The sequence below is a fragment of the Dicentrarchus labrax genome, unplaced genomic scaffold, assembly GCF_905237075.1.
Source record: "Dicentrarchus labrax unplaced genomic scaffold, dlabrax2021, whole genome shotgun sequence".
Taxonomy (NCBI): domain Eukaryota; kingdom Metazoa; phylum Chordata; class Actinopteri; family Moronidae; genus Dicentrarchus; species Dicentrarchus labrax.
Window position 1 is genome coordinate 16,860,003 of NW_026136701.1, and position 18,988 is coordinate 16,878,990.

Consider the following 18,988-nt stretch of genomic DNA (forward strand, 5'->3'; position numbering starts at 1 on the left):
CTTTTAATAGAAAAATACATATTCTCAGACTTAGGCCTACTCGTTACTCTGTAGCATAACTGCAACATTATGTTTTTTATTTTTTATCTACCATATGTGTGATGTAGCAATCTGAACATAACCCACTTTCTCCACCAACTTGTAGAAATAGTGTAATGATTTAAGAATATTGGGTACACCCACAATACAGTATTTCTTGGATGATAACCACAGATAATTTGCCATATATAATGTTACAAGTTAACATTTTAGGCATATATCAAGGCATATAACTACATTTATAGGTAAAAAAAAAAGTATAATTAGAATGTAATCCTCTCAAAATCAAGATTCTGTAAATAGATTACAACATCTAGTCTTGTGTAAAACTGCAGTAAAGTCAGTGGAATGATTGTGAGTACAAGCAACAACTGATTAGGATGTTTAAATGTAGCAATAGATTATTTATTGGTGGGTAAACTTTAAGTTGCTAAAACAGTCATGGGTTATTGAGCAATTACACTGTAAAACAATAAAGTTCAGAGACGATTGTGTGTCATCCTCTGGTCAAGGAAAATGAACTTTGTTTCTACTCCAGTCTCATTAAATCAATGAGTCCTGTATCATCAAATTTTATCTTTTATTATTTCTATCAAATAAAGTCTTTATTACAGGTTGAAACAATTGAAAAACAGACATTGCAGACATGCATTATTCCATAATGAATAAGTTATAATTATAGGTTAATAGAGTTACAGTTAGAAAGCAGGAGCTGGTAGAAATGACCCAGATAAAACCTAACCTTGACCCAGAAAACAGTCCAGTGACATTCCATTTATGCACACACCCTAAAAACAGAGATTGCTGCTTGATTAAGTATGTATCATACCTGTGTAAGTCAGAAGCTATTAAAGATACCCCATGCCTTCTCTGATGGTTACACTAACAAAGATGTAATTTTATTTAACAAACTGTTAAATAAGGATCTCTTAGTATCATCATGGTGACAGTCTTCCAAAATGCATGTCAAGTATTTTCCTACGTTTTAAAAAAACTTTTATTAGTTAAATAAAATTCAGTTAACACAAAATTTTGCACACAGTGTTTGAATCAAAAATAATTATGTTGGACTTGGCTTTCTTTCACATCACTGTTGAAATTTCTCTCTGGTCATGTTGCTGCCCCCTATTCCCCAACAGACATCCAATGAGATGTAACAAGTAATGTAATGTAATGTCAACTACTCTACAAGTGTAAAATTATATATTATATATTCATTTGGAAAGAAACCTTGCAGAGATGATCAAAAGGAAAATCAAATATTTTATCAATCAAAATGACGAAAATTATTGATATGGTTTAATATCTGAGTCTGTATCGAAACTGAACATCTCTGTCAGGTTGCATCGAACCAAAGCCCCATCGCCTGAAGTCAATTTCAGGTATCTTCTCATCGGGATTCTTCAGCTCAAACTCAAAATAGACCAACATGAGGAAAGCAAACTGTTTCAACTCATTGGTGGCAAAGAAACGCCCAGGGCACATGGAGACCCCAGCACCCCAGGGCATGTTGTAATACTTCACCTTCTTCCCTGCTTTGTAAAAATCTGTTTTCTTGCTCCCGTCTGGATTCAGAAACCGGTCATATTTAAATGAATGTGGGTTAGGGTGGATCTCTGGGTCAAGCTGAACGGCATTGTATGGAAAGACTGCCATTCTGTCGCCTTTGCGAATTAAGTATTCACGCCCGTCAGCCATCTTGAGGGTCATGTCCTGGAGCACTGCTCTGGTGAGGAGGGGTGCAGCAGTGAGTCGGAGAGTCTCTTCTACAGCACTGTCCAGGACTGGCGTGTTCATCAGCATTTCACGGGTCAGGTTAAGCAAAGGGCCATCACGTTTAACTTCCTGCCCGGATTCCTTCACAACCTTATCTACCTCTTCCTTCACTGCTGCCATGGCTTCAGGGTGTTTCATGAGGAAGAGGAGCAGCCAGAATGCAGAAGGCCCTGTGTTGCCCTGAGAGGCCCAAAGAAGCACAAACATGTACCTGTTTATCATTGACTCTTTCATACCCATCTCATCTTTGGCCTGCTGCATGTCCCACACCCAGCGACTGATGTTGTCCTTGGTCTTCATCTTTTGCACTGACAGAGCTTTCCAGAAGAATTCCATGAGCCTGTCTGCTTCCATCCTTTGCCTTGGTGGCAGGACCCCGTAAGCCAAGTTCGGAAAGAGTTGGTCATATTTACGAAACTCGTAAAATAAGGCTTCAGATTCAGCTCTGTCTTTCTCTTTTGCTTTCTCCTCACTTCCTTCTGACTTGTGTGGCTCATTGCCATACAGGGATAAGTAGCCAGCCCGAAAAACAATATTGTAGCTGTAAGTAAAAAGTCCATCTTCCATCCAGGTCTCTTGGTCTGCAGCCGATCCGATGTTGTGCAACATTAGGTTCTGCAGATTACTCATCATAGCTTGTGTCATTACCTCCAGGCCATCCCCTTTCAAGTGCTTGTTGCTGGATAGCTGGAGAATGTGATGGTCCCCCACCTCAGCTACGTAGCCAAACACTCTGCGCACCAGCTCCATGGCAAACTTGTTAAAGTCCAGTTTTTCTCGACTCTCCTTTACAAGTGCCCCAAAGGATAGGGGGTCCTGAAGGAATGTAACGTAAAATCCTGCCAGCTGAATTGTGAACACATCTCCATGCTTTTGCTTCATCCTCTCTACGAACTTCAATGTGTTCCTGCGAAACTCTAAGACATGACCAAGCCAAGGAATGAGCCCCCTATCCAAAGGGGGTTCTCCTGGTCTCCGCTGTCGAAACACCCCGAGTAGGTACAGCCCTCCAATCAGAGCGGCAAGACAGCCAAGAAGAATCGGCAACAGCAGCCCCATGACTGTTTCCTCTGAAAGCCAGACAGCTATTTGGAATTAAGGTCCACATGCTGCATGATAAACACTGTTGCTCCTCCCTTTGCTTGTGGGACAGGCTTCTGAATTCCGGGAACTGCATAACTAGTTGTTTTCCATATAAGGGGCAGAAAATCATGGCATATTAAGCTGAAATGCAGGGCTGTTGGGCCCAAACAGGTCACATTATGCTATAGCTTGTTTCACCTAGATCCACAAATCTCCAAACTGTTCCACTCAGTCAAAACATGGCTGAGTAATGGTATTTGTGTCTACAGGAAAGCATCAGGTGACAGCAATTTGCTTAAATTATTCATAGTAATATTCATTGTACATTGTTCCTGTTCAAATAGAGTAATTCAAATGCAATGTGGATGTTTCTCTCGAAAAGCACACCCAATGTGACTAACAAAAGATCATTATCTGCACTTTCTGGTTTGTTCTCAGAGCTTAAAAGTATTTTTTTGAATTGTGTTAATCTATTTATACTTTTGAAAACCCAGTATTCATTCATTCAACATTGACAGTGAGAAGTAATATTAAATGTTCTCACCTAAGTGAACAATTTTCAGTCTTTTTTGTTCTTTAAATCATCATCATGAACACCTATTGCATGTTACAGATGTCAGATTAATGTTGGAGGTACTGCCTCAGAAAGGTACGGCAGCAAAAAGAAATTTCAAATACTATGTGGAAATATGAGGCTTTTGTTTCTTGCGTATTTTCCCCCCACATAATTTCTCTAAATGGTGAAATACTGTCACAAATTATTATGCTATTAGGTTAAATGTACAGTTTAACTTCTCTAATTTGGATTTAGTGATAACAAATGAATCACAACACATACCCTTAAGTAAAACTGCACAGTGAGTTAAACCCTGACCCTTACTGTTGAACACATGTGGCAACATCCTATTTATTGTACTTACTAGATTGGCTTCATTAACTTTATCCAGCAGCCTGACATATATACCTGACCTTGACTTTCTGGTGAAACCAGTCCAGTGAACTTACTTTTATGCACGTCCTAAAAGCTCAATTGTGAAAAGCTACTAAAGCTAACACTTGCTTTAAGCAACATCTGATATAGGTATAAAAAAGGAGATGCATTTTCCAGCATCATGATGACTATGTTACAGAAATAAATCTAACATCTTAATGAGACAACTGTATATTTGACTATGACGACCCAATTTCCCTCCGGGGATTAATAAAGTCTGTCTATCTATTTGGTTTTTTTTCTGCTTTTGTCCACATTGTTACCCTTTTATGTGTGAGTTACAATGAAAGACAGCTGTATGAGAATTTTACAGGAAAAATCGTCATCACAAAATTTCTCTGACTAAATGTGAAAGTTAATCTTATTTCTTGCCTGCACAGTGGAGAGACACCTGTTTTCTGTGTTGCTCCTAGACTAAGTGGACATCTAGCACCACCTGCTGGAACTATCACTGTGAAATCATAGTCCACAGTCAACCTTCTATCCAATTTGCAAGCTTTATTTATACATGTTATATTTAGTTTGTATTGACAGCTGTCTAAAGTTAAGCTTAAGGTGGGTGTAGCTATCTCCACCTTGCTTGGTGACTGAATCTAACTGTGGGTGCAAATAAAGTAACCTACCAGTATTCTGAAATGTAATCATTTTTATAGGGAATAGGGAATTTTGTATCAATCTAGTGATGTGCATTTTTATGTATTTGGTAGTTCTTATGTATTGTATTATAGCCATTTATACATTTACTTAAATGAATTACAAGTAATTCTGTTTTGAAGATATATCCATTATTGTCATTGCATTGGTTTTGTAAAGGTGGTGAAATTATTGCACGGTTAAGATGTGAAGTGGGACATCAAAAGAAAAATCTCCCCTTGGGCCCCAAAAAAGACCGGAGACAGCCCTGACAGCAAAGGTCAAACGAGGTAACCAAACAGGAAATTTACTTGAAACCATCTGGTCCAACCACTGATGGATGCATCACATTTTCTCCACTGGAAGGGCACCCTAGAGGCCCATTTACTATGTATCTTTGACTTTAATTTTACAGTTAAATGTGCAGACATGTTGCTGTAGAAGTGGTATTTACACTGTAAAAGCAATGCAAATAAAAAATTAATTTACACTTTTTTCCCTTTTTTTTTTTTAACCACTTTTTTTATTTGTTAACCCATCACAAACCTAAAACACTCAAAAACAGCTAAAATATTTTATACATTTCTTTTGCAGTTTAATTATTTTGGAATGTAACTAAGTACATTTATTAAGTACTGCACATAAGCACAAATTCAAGGTACTTGTTCTCTGATTATTTCTATTTTATGCAACTTTATACTTTACTTTCACCTACATCTCAGAGGAAAATATGAGACTTTTCACTGCACTTGTCTGACTGCTTTAGTTACTTTTCAAATTGCAATTTGTCATACCTTCCCGATTCAGTGAAAACCATGTATCTCCAAATGTGGTGCAGACCTATCAGGCCTTTGAAGCAGTAAAACAGACAAATATCGCCCTGGGCTATTTGACTGAGGTAGTTTAATTGATACCAGTTCTCTGAATTACAGTGCCATTTCCTTGTCTGTGCACAAGTGAAAAGCTAAGAAATCCAATATACAACTGAGAATTTAGTTGACCTTTTTCAATCATACTTCTCCATGTCAGCAAAGACATATGAAACATTTTGGGTTGGGTCAGCAGTAGGTACAGTATAAGGCCTGACACTATATAACACTATACAACAAAATGAAAATAGGTATAAAAGGTATATATTCAATTATGTTCTTGAAGGTTGTCTGGAGGATAACTGATGGCTGTTTGCTGCTTCCTTTTGGCCTATCTTTCTACTTTAATCTACGGCGTACATCAGGGCCTGGTGCATGATCTGTGGGAACTGATAGCCCATAATTGCGTAAAGGGAAAAGCCACAGGCTCATTAGGGCTTCAAAGCTGTTTTTGATTTTCATTCTCAAAAAGGTTTAACACAACACAGAACCTCTCACAAACACGTAAGTTGCTATTAGTAAGATCCCAAAGATTTATTCAGCTGCTTTAGCTTGTTTGAGGTGTAATTTTATACTTCATGGACAATATAAACAACTACAAAATGAGTATGAAGTGGCCACATTGGTTTCAGTTGCCCCCACCACATCAGGCTACAATTAGAAAGAAGTACAATGAATAATGATGCATAATTTCCACATGAATTAGCTAGCAAATATTTCTGTGAACAAAACTTGGCATAATAATGATAATAATAACAATATGTATAATAATATACACACAGACAGACTGATGCTAAAATAATTATCTGTACTATTGATGATGGTCCTTGAGTGTATAATAATAATAATAATAATAACAACAGTGATTATCATCACTATTGTTGATGTTGTTCTTATTATTACAATAACCTACGTGTTTATTATTGCAGCAATGATAAAAACCAGAAGTTACAAATAGAACTTGATGGCTAATGTATTATGAAAGGTCATTTAAAAGTGGGTCATAAACCTAAAAATGTGAACCATCAACTCGGATTATTATTACCAGTATGCGTTTACGTTTTTTTTTTGTTAAATTGTTCTCAACCGGACGCTGCACGTTGCACAAACGTGCAGCCAGGACCTTCCATGACATGTTTCCACTGTTACATCATCCCAAAGATCAACACGTGAAGCAAGAGGATTCATTTCTACCTACTTCCACTACCGTGTAATACCGGAAAGTTAAACTGTGGTACCCCCCCCCCCCTTTTTTAATAATAGAGGGCAGGGGTTATATAAAAGCTTACCGACGTGGCATTTATGTGAAATGTCCGGCCCTTATGAGAGGGATTATTAGAGGGGTTTGTTTTCCCTCCTCCCCCCAAAAAAAAAATAAAAAAAAAAAAAAAAACTAAAAAAATGAAATTTTTGGTTTCATTGCGACACAGACGACACAGTATTGGGTCAGGATTAATATCTCAAACTCACTCAGTCTTTGACCTTGCGAGGGGATTGTACAACTGATGCTGCGTTCATGACTAATCGGATTTACCATAACCATCTATTGCACTGTAACGTCAGTATAATCCGACTCTAATGATAATGGAATACGTTTATTGACTTCGGTTTTAAATTAGTCTTAGTGTTACACACAGTTCAGATAAAGACAAGGACAACAAAGTTACACAAAAATAGGTGTCCAACAACATACAGTGTATATACAAGTCAGATGTTCCTGTAAAGTGTAAACAAATACAAATACACAGAAATAAACAGCCTATTGAATGAATATGGTCTACATTAGGTGGATGGTTATGTAGCCTACAGTGTATGCATGCATACATGTCTATATACAGTACAGAACAACATGCATACCCTGATGGATAATATGGTCATATGTACAAGCACAGTGTGTATTTTAAACTAAATATATCATTTATCATTTGTAGGTAAGTGATGTTTTATAGGCTCTCTGGGGTAACATTATGTTATGTTGTGTTTAGCCAACTTGGATAATGCATAACCCGTTACCACCATCTAGCTAGTTAATGACTCATAGTTATTCAACAAACAAATCCACATAAGGGCACTCAAAAGTTATTGCTTTTATGTTCAATGACCTGTTCAAAGGTGGATTTTTTTTACATTCAGTAATCTAAATACCTTATTTATATTGTCTGTTAACTTAGTTTCCGTACTGACAAGCTCATTTGATCTTTCTTTTAAATTCATTGCTCATTTAAAGGTCCAGTATTTAATATTTAGGAGGCTCTTTTGGCAGAAATTGAATATAATATTCATAAGTTTGTTTTGATTAGAATATAATGACATGAATATAGGAATCATTACCTTTTTGTTACCTTAAAATAAGCCGTTTTTATCTACTGATGCCGCTGGTCACCTTCCACAAAGTCCGCCATGTTGATCCGCCATGTTTCTACAGTAGCCAAGAACAGACAAACCGAACACTGCTTCTAGTTAGGGGCATTTGTATTTTTTGCGAGTTTCCATGGCCATCGTAGTTTCTCCTACACACTCCAACACCCGTTCTCATTCACAGGTCATCAGATACAGACACACACATTGTTCAGTCAGTTGCAATCTCCATCTTCACCTCTAGATGCCACTATTTGTTGTCTGTACTTCCTGAGAAGGCTGGGGTCCTTCAACATCTGTAAAAAAAAAAAAAAACTGCTGCAGATGTTTTACCAGTCTGCAATGCTGTGACTTTCATTCATCAGTCGGCAGCCTAATTTTAATTGCACATAGTTTACATTAACCTCTAAACACTTAATTTACCTGCACATGTTTCATTTCTATTTTTCTAGTTTATTTTCTCTCTCGGCACATATTTAATTCCTCTGCAAAAGTTTAATTTATCCAATTCAATGTATGGCTACTGTGCTATAGGTTCATTTTAATGTATGTTTAATGTCTAATTTATGTTTGTATGCTGCTACTGGATGCTTGAATTTCCCTCGGGATAAATAAAGTATCTATCTATCTATCTATCTATCTATCTATCTATCTATCTATCTATCTATCTATCTATCTATCTATCTATCACTAAATCCTACACACATTAAAACACAACAGCCATTTTAATCTGAATTTGAACTGAGACGCACCCTTTCAAACCTTTTCTAACGCGCGGCCTGTCTTTCCCATTTTCTCCCACGCACTGAACGCAACACACGCTGATATCACGCTGACGTCAGATCTGCGTGCTCTGGCACTCTGGATGTTATATCACGCAGCCGGCTCCTTACTTCCTTAACAGAGTAACGTTACGTGCTAACTGAGGCTTTTAAGACTCATAAAACATATCCGGATAATTCCTTTATCGTCTACTCAAACAGCCCCACACACCTTAAACAGGTAAGGAAAGTATCTGCTGTTAATCCTCGCTCTCCATGGCTTTATTTCTTTATTCCTGTTATTTGGCCTTCGATCAACATGTAAGCCACTTACAGGCACAATATTATAATTTAGCATTTAGTACAATGGTTGATGTGTGTCACAATATGCTGCGTAGGTTATTTATGAGAGTTATTTAGGCCTATAAAAAGGATGTGTCTCCCTGCTGCCCTTCATTGTCACCTCTGAGCTGTTCATGTGGTACTGTCATTAGTTAGCTCTCAACAGCTAGTTACAAACCAGCTTGGGGTAGGAATTTAACCAGTATTTGGTATTTAGAAGCTTAAAACCTCCACATCCACAGCTGTAATGTAGGTTTTCAGTGAGGATTTAATATGATTTAAATGGATCTTACCTGCAATGAATGAGCCAATATGCCATGATTTGTGAATATCATCAAACTTGTACTAATACCTAACTTTTCTTTCTTTTTTTTTAGTCAAGATGTCTTATGATGAAAATGAGTCCAAGTTCATGCGAAAAGCAAAGGAGAATCCATTCGTGCCAATTGGTGAGTACATCTTGTGCCCTAATAGTTACATAATGAAATGGTAAAATAAGAGTTGAAGTAACTTGAATTAAGTTACAACAGAATTGTCTAAAAGTATGACATAAAGTGTACGCCACAGTTTTTGTTGCCAAAGTTATGACACTGACTTTATTTTGTGTTTAGTCATCAATCGTGTAAATTGATCTGTCGTTTTGGCTGCTTGGCAGGGATGGCTGGATTCTTTGCCATTGTTGGTTACAGACTGCTCAAAATGAAAAGTCGTGGAGATACAAAAATGTCGGTTCACCTGATCCACATGCGTGTAGCTGCCCAAGGCTTTGTGGTTGGAGCTATGACTATTGGTACGTAGATATAATCTTTTCTGATCTAATCTAAGTTGTATTGTTTCAGCTTTTTGTGGATTTGTTTGTTGACTTGTATATTTAATTCTGTTACCACAACTTCTCATTTGATAATATATGTCTGGATCTTGACTTGTTATATTATGACAATTTTTCATGTCACTCATCCCTCTGTTCCTTTGTTTTCAGGAGTCGTATATTCAATGTACAGAGACTACTTTGCAAAACCCAAAGAAGAACAGAAAGCAGTGGGACACAAGTGAACATGGACTCTTAAATTAATATTTTATGTACCTTAATATTACCTCAAATTAAGGTGTGTATAGTGTTTATTTTTTAGAGATGTGTCATCATTTTTGTATGCACACGTCCCTTCAGCAGCTCACCTCCACTGTAAATAGTTATAACTTATTGATTACACTTCCTGTCTTCTAAATGGTATACCAGAGGGTAAAACTACTGTAATGCTTCGGTACACAGCAGGAGGTGGACTCAGCTGTTTTAACACTGGTTGCACATAGGGTTATATCTGTGTGGACCGGTGGCATTACAGATAGAGGTTTTTTTTTTACCTCTTATTTGAATGTGTGGGGGTGAAATATCAGAAACTATAAAATCTAGCAAAACAGTTGCAACACTAGTGGTATGACTAGGTTAAAATCACAACCAATGACAGGTAGCTTGGCCTTTTTGTTGTCATGGTTTTACTATATCTGCTGTATTCTGTTTTGTTCTAATGTACATTTGCCAAACTGAAAAAGCTTGCACCTTAGCCCGCTTTTTAAAAATGGGCATCCCAGTGCACTAGGGGCTGGTTATAGAAGGCCTTAACACCATGTGATCTACAGACAAGGCCTGTGCATTCACATTATTTTAACAACAAGGACACAGATGTTTTTTTGACTTATTACAAGTTTCAGATTATCCCACAAAACAAATGGAAATGGAACAAAAATCATTAAACAAAACCAAAAAGATCTCTTTTTTTTTGTTTGTCTTTCTCACATTTTTATCATTATGTTATGATACACGAGGGTCCAATGTTTCATTACAGCAGCTTTATGAGACACATGAGCTAAGATAACTGAAGTACACCTACCGACTGTGCAGTAACCTATAAAATACCATAATGTATCCGATCTTGTGATATGCTTAAATAGATGCCTTTTGAAGTAATTCAAAGTTGAGTTTTTTCTTCCTGAAAATAAAACATAACATTCTTATAATGATGACATTTTGTTGTGTTTTGAAAACTTTCCTAACCTGCACCGAAAATGTGTTTTACTGCAACTAATGCCAACATATACTCAGTTGCCAGTTTATTATGCACACCTACATAAAGCTAATGCAGTCTGATGTATGTTCAACAGTTGAGTCTGTTATACACTGTTACGTTCTCTAACAATCTCTAAAACAGACTGTTAGGGAAGTTAACAAAAGCTGAACACTAAAACGTTCATCATGATAAGACCCATTGAAGATTGCATTGTGAAGTGTATGGTTTATTGCAAATTATATTCTTGTGTGTCAATATCGTAGGTCAAACTTGTAACTGGTGGTTGCAAAATGTTTAGTGCTCACTTCAATGTGCGTCAGTTGGTGTCCAAAAAAATTCCCAACCAATAAAACCATTACACATTTTTAAACATTATCCTACCACTCCCATCAAATTAAACTGCTCTCCCTCGCCGTGTATTGCTCCACCCTAAGAGTCAACAGGAAATGTAGTACATCCATTTAAGATCGCAAGATGCTCTAAAATGCTGTGTCATTGTGACTTTGTAGCTCCTGTGACATTCACAATAAAGAACACAATGAGTACCTGAGATCCAGTAAACGTGCTGCAGCTGTATCAGATGCCATGCCAAAATGCAAATGGAGAGCAGGGATGTCACATAGCCAACTTATTCAGTTTGTCGAAAAAAAGGGTGTATGTAAGCATGACTAATCATGTACTTTTCATCACTCCTCATACAATATACACACAATTATACCAACTCAACATCTTTAAGGTTCTCCTATCAGATGAAAACAGTATTCAACTTTTCTGTTTCTAGAGTTTATTATAACTAAACACATATACGGATGACTGTTTTAAACGTGGATTGGATGTGTCTACAGCCAGTATCTTCCAACCTGACAAAAAAATTAATTTGCTATCATGTATTTACCTATTTGGCTTGTGTGTGTGTGTGTGTGTGTGTGTGTGTGTGTGTGTGTGTGTGTGTGTGTGTGTTATAATACTGTTATTGACAGTACAGCCTGTTGCCTTTGGCAGTTTGACAGTAGCTGATTTGTTGAGTATCTCGCCCCCTTGTGGTCATGTAGGATATTGCTCAATGATAAAGGCTTAACTTTAGTTTTTGTATTTCCAGAAGAAATACTATAACTTTGGGTCTTAGCCAGGGGGGCTAGAGGGGTTAAAGCAAGTAAACTCAGCTTATCCACCTTTTTGAAATGAGGCTAAGAATTTATTCACCTCTCTTCGGATCAACTGCATCAAAGGGGGGAAACAGGTATTTACCACTCATACATATATATATAAGTTATATATATGCTGTATAATGTTACCACTTCATCCCTGGACCTAGCACGTTTGTTTTGGGGTGTAAATATTTCCTCCGCTGAGATTTCTGTGGCAATAAAAGAGGAAAACTTAACGTTACAGCTGCGAAGCAAGTGGGCAAAACTTATTAATTTGGTAAAGCTAACCTAATTAGCTAAGAATAAATATTTAATCAGTCAAGAGGGTTTGCACCTGTTGCTGTTAGCACGTTAGCCTCTAAAAGTATTAGTCTTAGACAATTAGACAGCACACTTGCAGCCAGGTCCTACTCTTCGACTTGAAGGAAGTAACTTCTAATAAATTAAACACCATTTAACTTAACTTAAACATGTGAACCGTTGGTCCAGCAGGTAGCGCACTCACGTTCCCATGACTACATTCTTGTTCCCGCGAGATCTTGTCCTGACTCTGGAGAGTGCCGTCGCTATGGATACGGTAGCGTCGCAATCAGCGAGGAAGCTGCTACAGTTTCTTTACCCGCCGTACAAAATGATGCAGTGCAAAACAGCCTATAATTCGTTTACAAGAGCGGTACTTCGATAAATGAGAGGTGAGCTATTTTCTCTTTATACAGCCTCAACACTTATCACGAGTTGGAAGACTACGATTAAAGTTGTGAGCTGCAAAGCCTTTGTACGCACTAAAAAGTCAACGTTACCTCGCTAGTTGCTCGTCACGTTATCTAACGTTAGCAAATATTGCTTATTTTACAAATACGAGTGGAGTTGTCAGTTTCAGTCTATTTAGGCTCACAACTTGCCAAATTTAGGCTAACAGTGGAGTACTCAGTAACTGACTGACAGCCATCCACAACAAACGGGCGTTCAAATCCTAAATGGAGCAAATATGAAGGACATTATTTTTTATTACGTTAATGATGGATTGCCAAGCTAATGTTAAACAAAACAAACAAGAGCTGTGGCACTTAAAGGCACTGCAGCCTTCCAATCCAGGGAAATCTCTATCCAAGTATCCATGATATTACTATACCCAAATCCCTTCATAATTGTCAGTCTGTCGTTCCCCCCCTTTGTAAGTTGATTATATTCTCCTTATGCTATAAACCATAGATCATGGAGCATGATGATGAACTGAATGACTTGCGGCTTCAGTTCCAAGCGCTACAAAAACAACAAGAGAAAAGAAAACTGGAAAGGAAAAAGGAGAAAGAACCAGAGAAGCTCAATGGCAGCGTTACCCAGGATGAATTGGATCTATCTAAGCAAGGTATTCATACAGACAATCTCGAAGATAGGTGAGTCTTACAAAGGCTGAAGTAAATGTTTATTAAAGTTGTTTTCCTCAGTGCCAACTTCAATTGTAATCTTAATTTGCAATATATTTCTCTCTATATATATATTTTCATTACCTCAGACTGCCACAGAATGAGAATTTGCTGGACCAGCTGAGGGAGCTTAAGGATGAAAATGGTCGGCTGTTCAAACTTGTCAGTGAAAAGGATTTTGAGATTAAACACCTGAAGAAGAAAAGAGAAGAAGAACGGCTGGCTTTAGCAGGTATAATACCAGAACTTCCACTTATATTCCACGACAGTGATGTTATAGGTAACAGCTTCCTCATGGCACATCCACTCATCTGTTTAGGCACATCGGGCTTGGCAGGGGACATAGCAGCCACCAAGATTGTTGAGCTGTCCAAGAAGAATAGAGAGCTGACTGCTGAAATTGAGCGAGAAAAGATTAAATCCAGGCAAAACAGCAACAGAATCAAAGAGCTTGAGAAGGAGGTAACAGTGTTTTGCAGTGGTTGTATCTGGATACAACCTTTTACAATTAGGTTTTTCGCTATGTATTTGTTTAAACAAATGTACTTTATTTATAATGGTCTTTGTTCAGAGATATGATTTAAATTCCAGAGTGAATAAATTAATGAATAATTATAATTTTACACTCCACAGCTGCAGGCCACTTTGGTGCACTCTCCAGCCGGGCAAAAGAGTGATAAAAAGTCACAGAATAAGAAGTCCTCTGATGACTGCGAGGTAATTTTGATGTGAAAATTATCCAAAAGGATATTTTTTACTAACTTTAACAATTGCAACTTAATCTGAAGGATGTATCATTTTTTCACAAAAGCAGGAAAATCCAGTGGTGAAATCTCTGCAGGAAAAATTAGCCGCTGCCCAGCTGAAAGTGACCGAGTATCGCAACCAGGTTCAGTCTGTCAAACAGGAGCTGAAAGTAGCTCAGAAGGTATCTTTCTTTCCCGCCTTCGGTCTTAACTGTTCAAGATCAAGATGAATATTGCATCATAATATGATGATTAATCATCAGTGACTTCTGTATTCCAAAATATGATCTGCTACTTCTGTTGTAGGTTTTAATCAGTGAAGTTGGAGAGGAGGTCAACCTGCAGCACTTATTAAGCTGCCCAGGGAGCTTTAGAGGTCGCTCTCAGCAGATACTGGCTCTTCAGACACGGGTAGAAATTACATTCTACGTTACCTCACAATGTGCTTCTCAAATTAAAGTTACAAAGTTCTTTACAGAGTTAATTAAGGGATTTGCAAAGACAGTAAAATAAGGTAGAAGACATATTACACAAATACCTGAATTCAACATTAACAAAACTGGACATTGTGCAACAGTTGCGGGACCTTGAGCAACAGCTGAACTCAACTCAGCGAAGACAGCCAAGTGTCCTGAGTGCAGAGGAAGAGTTTTTGGGCGTGGAGGTCCCTCACAGAACTCCTCCTCAAGACAGGAACCTGAGCTACATCCGCAGCATTGAGAAAGAGAAGAGGGAGGCATTTGAGGTGCTATACAATAATTATACAATAATTGTAAATTAATTGAGATATGAATTTCTTAATGTGCCACGGCCCTGTTCTCCTTCCACACCTGTACAGAGGATCTCAGTGGACTACGAGGCCCTCCTGAAAGACCACGAGGATGTGAAGAAAAAGCTGGACGCCTCTAAGGCCAGGAACAAATCTCTGTCTACTGAAATGAAAACCCTGAAGATCCAGATCTCAACCCTCCTGGAGAAGGGTAAACATGATGATGAGCTTGTGGATGCTCTGCTGGTAAGAATTTAGATATATATGAGAAAAATGATCTAGTTATATTTATACACGTGTCTTATTTTACTATTAATACAGTCGGTATTGTGAGACATAGAGCATGTTTCACTGTATTTTCAATTATGTGAAAGCCTTGTATTTCTACAAGTAATCTTTTCAGCAAAAAAACATAATTTTTTTTATGTTTTAATTTGTGTACTTGAGTCCAAAAGTTTAAGCATTCAAAATGCTGAAACTGGAGTTAGAAGATTTTTATGTAACAGGAATATATTTAATGTTGTGGCACTGTTCATGAGTTTAATATGGTTGATGTGTAATGTGATTAAAGCCCATCTGACAAATTGTGGTTTAGGAGTAAATGCTCCACGAAAGGCACGAAATGTTTTATACATGTAATGGTTTATTAACTAGACAATTCATTCATTCAATCCTTGTTGTGCAGACCACATACCAATGAATAATCAGGGATTTCACATTACATTTAGGAGTTAAAATCACCACAGACTGCTGAAAGATGGATTTTCTGTGATAAGCCCATGCTTTACTACATTGTTCTGAAAAATAATTGCCCCGTCTAACTCTGGCAGAAGCAGCAGACCCAGATGCAGGAGGTGCTTAGACGGCTCAGCCAGCAGCAGAATGTACAGAACACGGGGACCCAGCAGAGCCCGAGACAACAGCTGAGGAGTGAGTGTTCAGAGCACAACACTGTCATCCAGAAGCTTAAGGCCAAGATCAAAGAACTAGAGGAGCGAATCCAGCAGCTCTCTGTCAAGGTAAACAAACAAAAAAGCAGAATCATGGGAATGATATCTAATTTCACTTCAGCAAAAATAATGTTGCATTTGGGTTCTTGGCAACAGTCCAAAATCTGAGCTGAAAAGTTATGTGTCCATTCAACCTGTTGTTATAATGCTTGGTCATTCACATTCAATGCATTCATTTTATGTATACATCTGCTGCAGGAAGAGGGTGCAGAAAGACAGTCCAGCCTCAAGACAACAAGTTGCAGTTCAGGATCTCTCCCTGAAGAGGGAGACATTAACAAAAGAATAATATCTTCAGGGTATGTATGCTAATGGTAATCATGATAAATGATCATTGCAATATGGATAGAGTTAGGATACTTTAATGGAGTTAGTCACTGACAGTCACTAAGACTGTTGATGTTGTATTTACATCTCCTCTGCTAACTGTTACTGTAAGACTGGACAGACATTTTGTCTGGCAAAACAAGGGTTAATAATTCACTCTGGCTAATGGGGGACTTGCTGTAATCAGATTATTGATTTTGTTTCATGGGGTTAGGACTTCATCAGTGTATTCTGCTGGGATCCCCTATTAATATGACTGTCACCTTTTTTTCCAGTTCAGTTTCTAAATTTGGCCATAAACTGTTTCTGCCTGCTTTGGGAAGTAGTGTAGAATTATCTACTCTTATACATTGTAAAACATCAAAATTATGAATTCATTTTTAATGTTTTATCCTCTTATTCTCAGGGGCCCAAGTTCTTCAAAATGTCCACAATGTTCAGCTGATGTGAGCGCACTGATGACCCAGTGTACTGAATATAAAATCCTGTCTGTGGAGAAGGACAGACTCCTTGAGCTCGTTAACGCCCTGCAGAAAAAGTAATATATGCTTTAGACATTATGTTTTTTCTCCACTTTATTGCTCTCAAGTGATATGTGGTGTTTGTTGAAATGCAGAAACATAGATCTAAAAATATCAATACCAGTGCTAGCCTGTCTTACTAAGACAAATATAATATTAAAGACTAATGTAATAAAATGTTATTATTGTCAGCTGCTTTTTATTATCCATGTGCTGAGAGTTTGTTTGCAGGTATGCATCCATTAATGATTTACTTAAGGAACACTGGACCTTTGAAATGTTGTTTTTTATATTTTATTTTCATTTGACAATTTTGATATTGCATCAAAGGCATCAAAACCACACCACTATGATTTGTAGTCCATTCTCATTTCAAGGCCATTGCACTCAGTCTGCAGCTCTTTATTCATTCAGTCCAAATCATGACTGAGGGGTCCACTGAAACAAAGAGTTGTGCAGTTTCTTTGACAACGACTAAAGTCAGCATTAGTATTATTTGCTAAAATTCTAAGTCATGTAAGTGTCACGTGTATCAGAAATCAAAGCAAAGAAGATTAATTTTCCACTACAAATTTCATTTTTCCATATCCATCTGAAGATGTATTAGTCCATCTGTACAGTCACCATGAAGATGAATGGCATCATTTTTTACCTAATTGGAGAACTTGCTTGAATCTTCCAGAGAGAGAGAGATGAACCAGAGGTTTTTGCAGGCAGAACAGAAGTACCAGGAGGAGCGCCGCAGGATGGTGATCCTGGAGCAGCAGCTGGAGAGGACACAATTAGATTCAAAGTAAGGACTGTAAAAGAGATTCGAACTGGTTTGCCGAGGCTGAGTGACAGCATGATGCAACAATGTCAAGCAGATTTTTGTTTATTTTCATGCTCATGATTCATCAATTTCTCCCTTGTCTGCCTCACTTGTGGCTGTCACGACTCTGTCCCTCAGGAGCAGCATCCCTTGGAACCAGGGTGGTAGGAGTCTGTGAGCAACAGGAACTGTCCACAGACAAGCTCCAGCAAGACCGTTGCCATTTGTGAACATTTCAACTGTGACAACATATTGTAGGTGTCTAGAATTGGTTCTGAAAACAAGCAAGAGTTTTGTTTTTCTAACTATAAAATGTATACCAGACCACAGGAATAATGATGCATCGCAATGGACACACAGTCTATGGGTAGTGATCATTTTAACCCTCATGTTTGGGCTGCACAGAGATGTTCATGTTGCTTTTGTATGTTTGTCTCCTGGCTGGTCATTCAGCTGGAGGACATGGAGGCGCTGAGGGCATCGCTAAAGAGCACTCTCCACCATGACCTACAGCTCTGCAGTGACGTGATGAGACAAGTCAAGCATGTTTTCCTGCAGGCTCTGTGACAGCCCAGACAAGACACTAACCAGGGGAACTGGCTGGTCCCTGCTCAACCTCACGTCCAGCTGAGCCCTACCTTCTTCTGTCACACGTGACAAACAGCAGCCTGCAGGAAACAAGTTCCCCACTTCTTCCACACAAACATCATACAGATTTCCGTCTTCTTCCTCATTTTTACCCTCAAAAATGTAATGGTTCATTTGTGCGTTTGGCTCAGTTTAACCACTTGAGGAGCAGAGCTTTCAACTTAACCCTGATGGCACCAGACAAGTGTTTTTACTGATTGTAGAAATTTTTGACGCTGATAGGATGTCTCCCCATGGTTTCATATATCGTGTGCTTGCTGTTTCATAAATGTCACTGTCACATTTTATTAAATCTATGTATGTCTTTTCCTCCCTGGCAACCATGAGCGCATTGCAGGTACAGACAGCAACAGTGTCGTTTTTTTTTTTTTTTAAACTAATGGAACATCCAATTTAATAAATAAAAAAGGGAACCAGAGCCTCACAAAATGTTTCAAATATATTGTTTATTTTCATGGCTATGACCTTTCTGGAGTTTTTTTTGGCTCCAGATGGTTGTACATAAATGTGTGACAGGCCAATCCAAATAATAAAAAGCCCAGTTAAGTTCCCAAAAACTTCAATATTTCTTTTAAATATTACTGCTAATCACTTCTGACTTGAAACCAGCTGTGTGGGAATAGTGGTTGAAAATGAATGCGTACTCAAGCTGCACAAACTCCC

General features: G+C 38.0%; 3 protein-coding genes across 4 annotated transcripts; 2 read left to right on the forward strand and 1 right to left on the reverse strand.

The window, feature by feature from the left end:
• Positions 1–605: 605 nt before the first annotated feature.
• On the reverse strand, positions 606–2,916 carry LOC127367048 (5-beta-cholestane-3-alpha,7-alpha-diol 12-alpha-hydroxylase-like). The gene has a single exon (XM_051406573.1). It carries the CDS (start codon positions 2,872–2,874, stop codon positions 1,339–1,341), a length of 1,536 nt encoding a protein of 511 aa, XP_051262533.1. The 5' UTR covers positions 2,875–2,916; the 3' UTR covers positions 606–1,338.
• A 5,670-nt stretch (positions 2,917–8,586) lies between these two features.
• On the forward strand, positions 8,587–10,874 carry higd1a (HIG1 hypoxia inducible domain family, member 1A). The gene is made up of 4 exons (XM_051405516.1): positions 8,587–8,751; positions 9,230–9,301; positions 9,508–9,642; positions 9,832–10,874. Exons 2-4 carry the CDS (start codon positions 9,235–9,237, stop codon positions 9,903–9,905), a joined length of 276 nt encoding a protein of 91 aa, XP_051261476.1. The 5' UTR covers positions 8,587–8,751; positions 9,230–9,234; the 3' UTR covers positions 9,906–10,874.
• A 1,755-nt stretch (positions 10,875–12,629) lies between these two features.
• ccdc13 (coiled-coil domain containing 13) lies at positions 12,630–18,958 on the forward strand. Of its 2 annotated transcripts, none has more exons than XM_051402108.1 (14): positions 12,630–12,758; positions 13,279–13,463; positions 13,583–13,725; positions 13,813–13,955; positions 14,127–14,210; positions 14,308–14,421; positions 14,546–14,650; positions 14,817–14,984; positions 15,078–15,254; positions 15,839–16,027; positions 16,217–16,317; positions 16,752–16,883; positions 17,549–17,659; positions 17,816–18,958. In XM_051402108.1, the coding sequence occupies exons 2-14, from the start codon at positions 13,282–13,284 to the stop codon at positions 17,853–17,855; spliced, it is 1,689 nt and encodes a 562-aa protein (XP_051258068.1). In that variant the 5' UTR covers positions 12,630–12,758; positions 13,279–13,281; the 3' UTR covers positions 17,856–18,958. The 2 variants fall into 2 exon arrangements, with proteins under 2 accessions (XP_051258068.1, XP_051258062.1); XM_051402102.1 differs by having other exon boundaries at positions 14,305–14,421; positions 17,816–18,754.
• Positions 18,959–18,988: the final 30 nt, after the last annotated feature.

Excerpts from the sequence above, each read along its gene's own strand:
- LOC127367048 (XM_051406573.1), bottom strand. The coding sequence starts at position 2,874 with ATGGGGCTGCTGTTGCCGATTCTTCTTGGCTGTCTTGCCGCTCTGATT.
- higd1a (XM_051405516.1), top strand. The coding sequence starts at position 9,235 with ATGTCTTATGATGAAAATGAGTCCAAGTTCATGCGAAAAGCAAAGGAG. Across the intron at positions 9,302-9,507 it reads GAATCCATTCGTGCCAATTG|GGATGGCTGGATTCTTTGCC; the intron begins GTGAGTACATCT and ends GCTGCTTGGCAG. Across the intron at positions 9,643-9,831 it reads GGTTGGAGCTATGACTATTG|GAGTCGTATATTCAATGTAC; the intron begins GTACGTAGATAT and ends CTTTGTTTTCAG.
- ccdc13 (XM_051402102.1), top strand. The coding sequence starts at position 13,282 with ATGGAGCATGATGATGAACTGAATGACTTGCGGCTTCAGTTCCAAGCG. Across the intron at positions 14,985-15,077 it reads AGAAGAGGGAGGCATTTGAG|AGGATCTCAGTGGACTACGA; the intron begins GTGCTATACAAT and ends ACACCTGTACAG. Across the intron at positions 16,884-17,548 it reads GTTAACGCCCTGCAGAAAAA|AGAGAGAGAGATGAACCAGA; the intron begins GTAATATATGCT and ends TGAATCTTCCAG.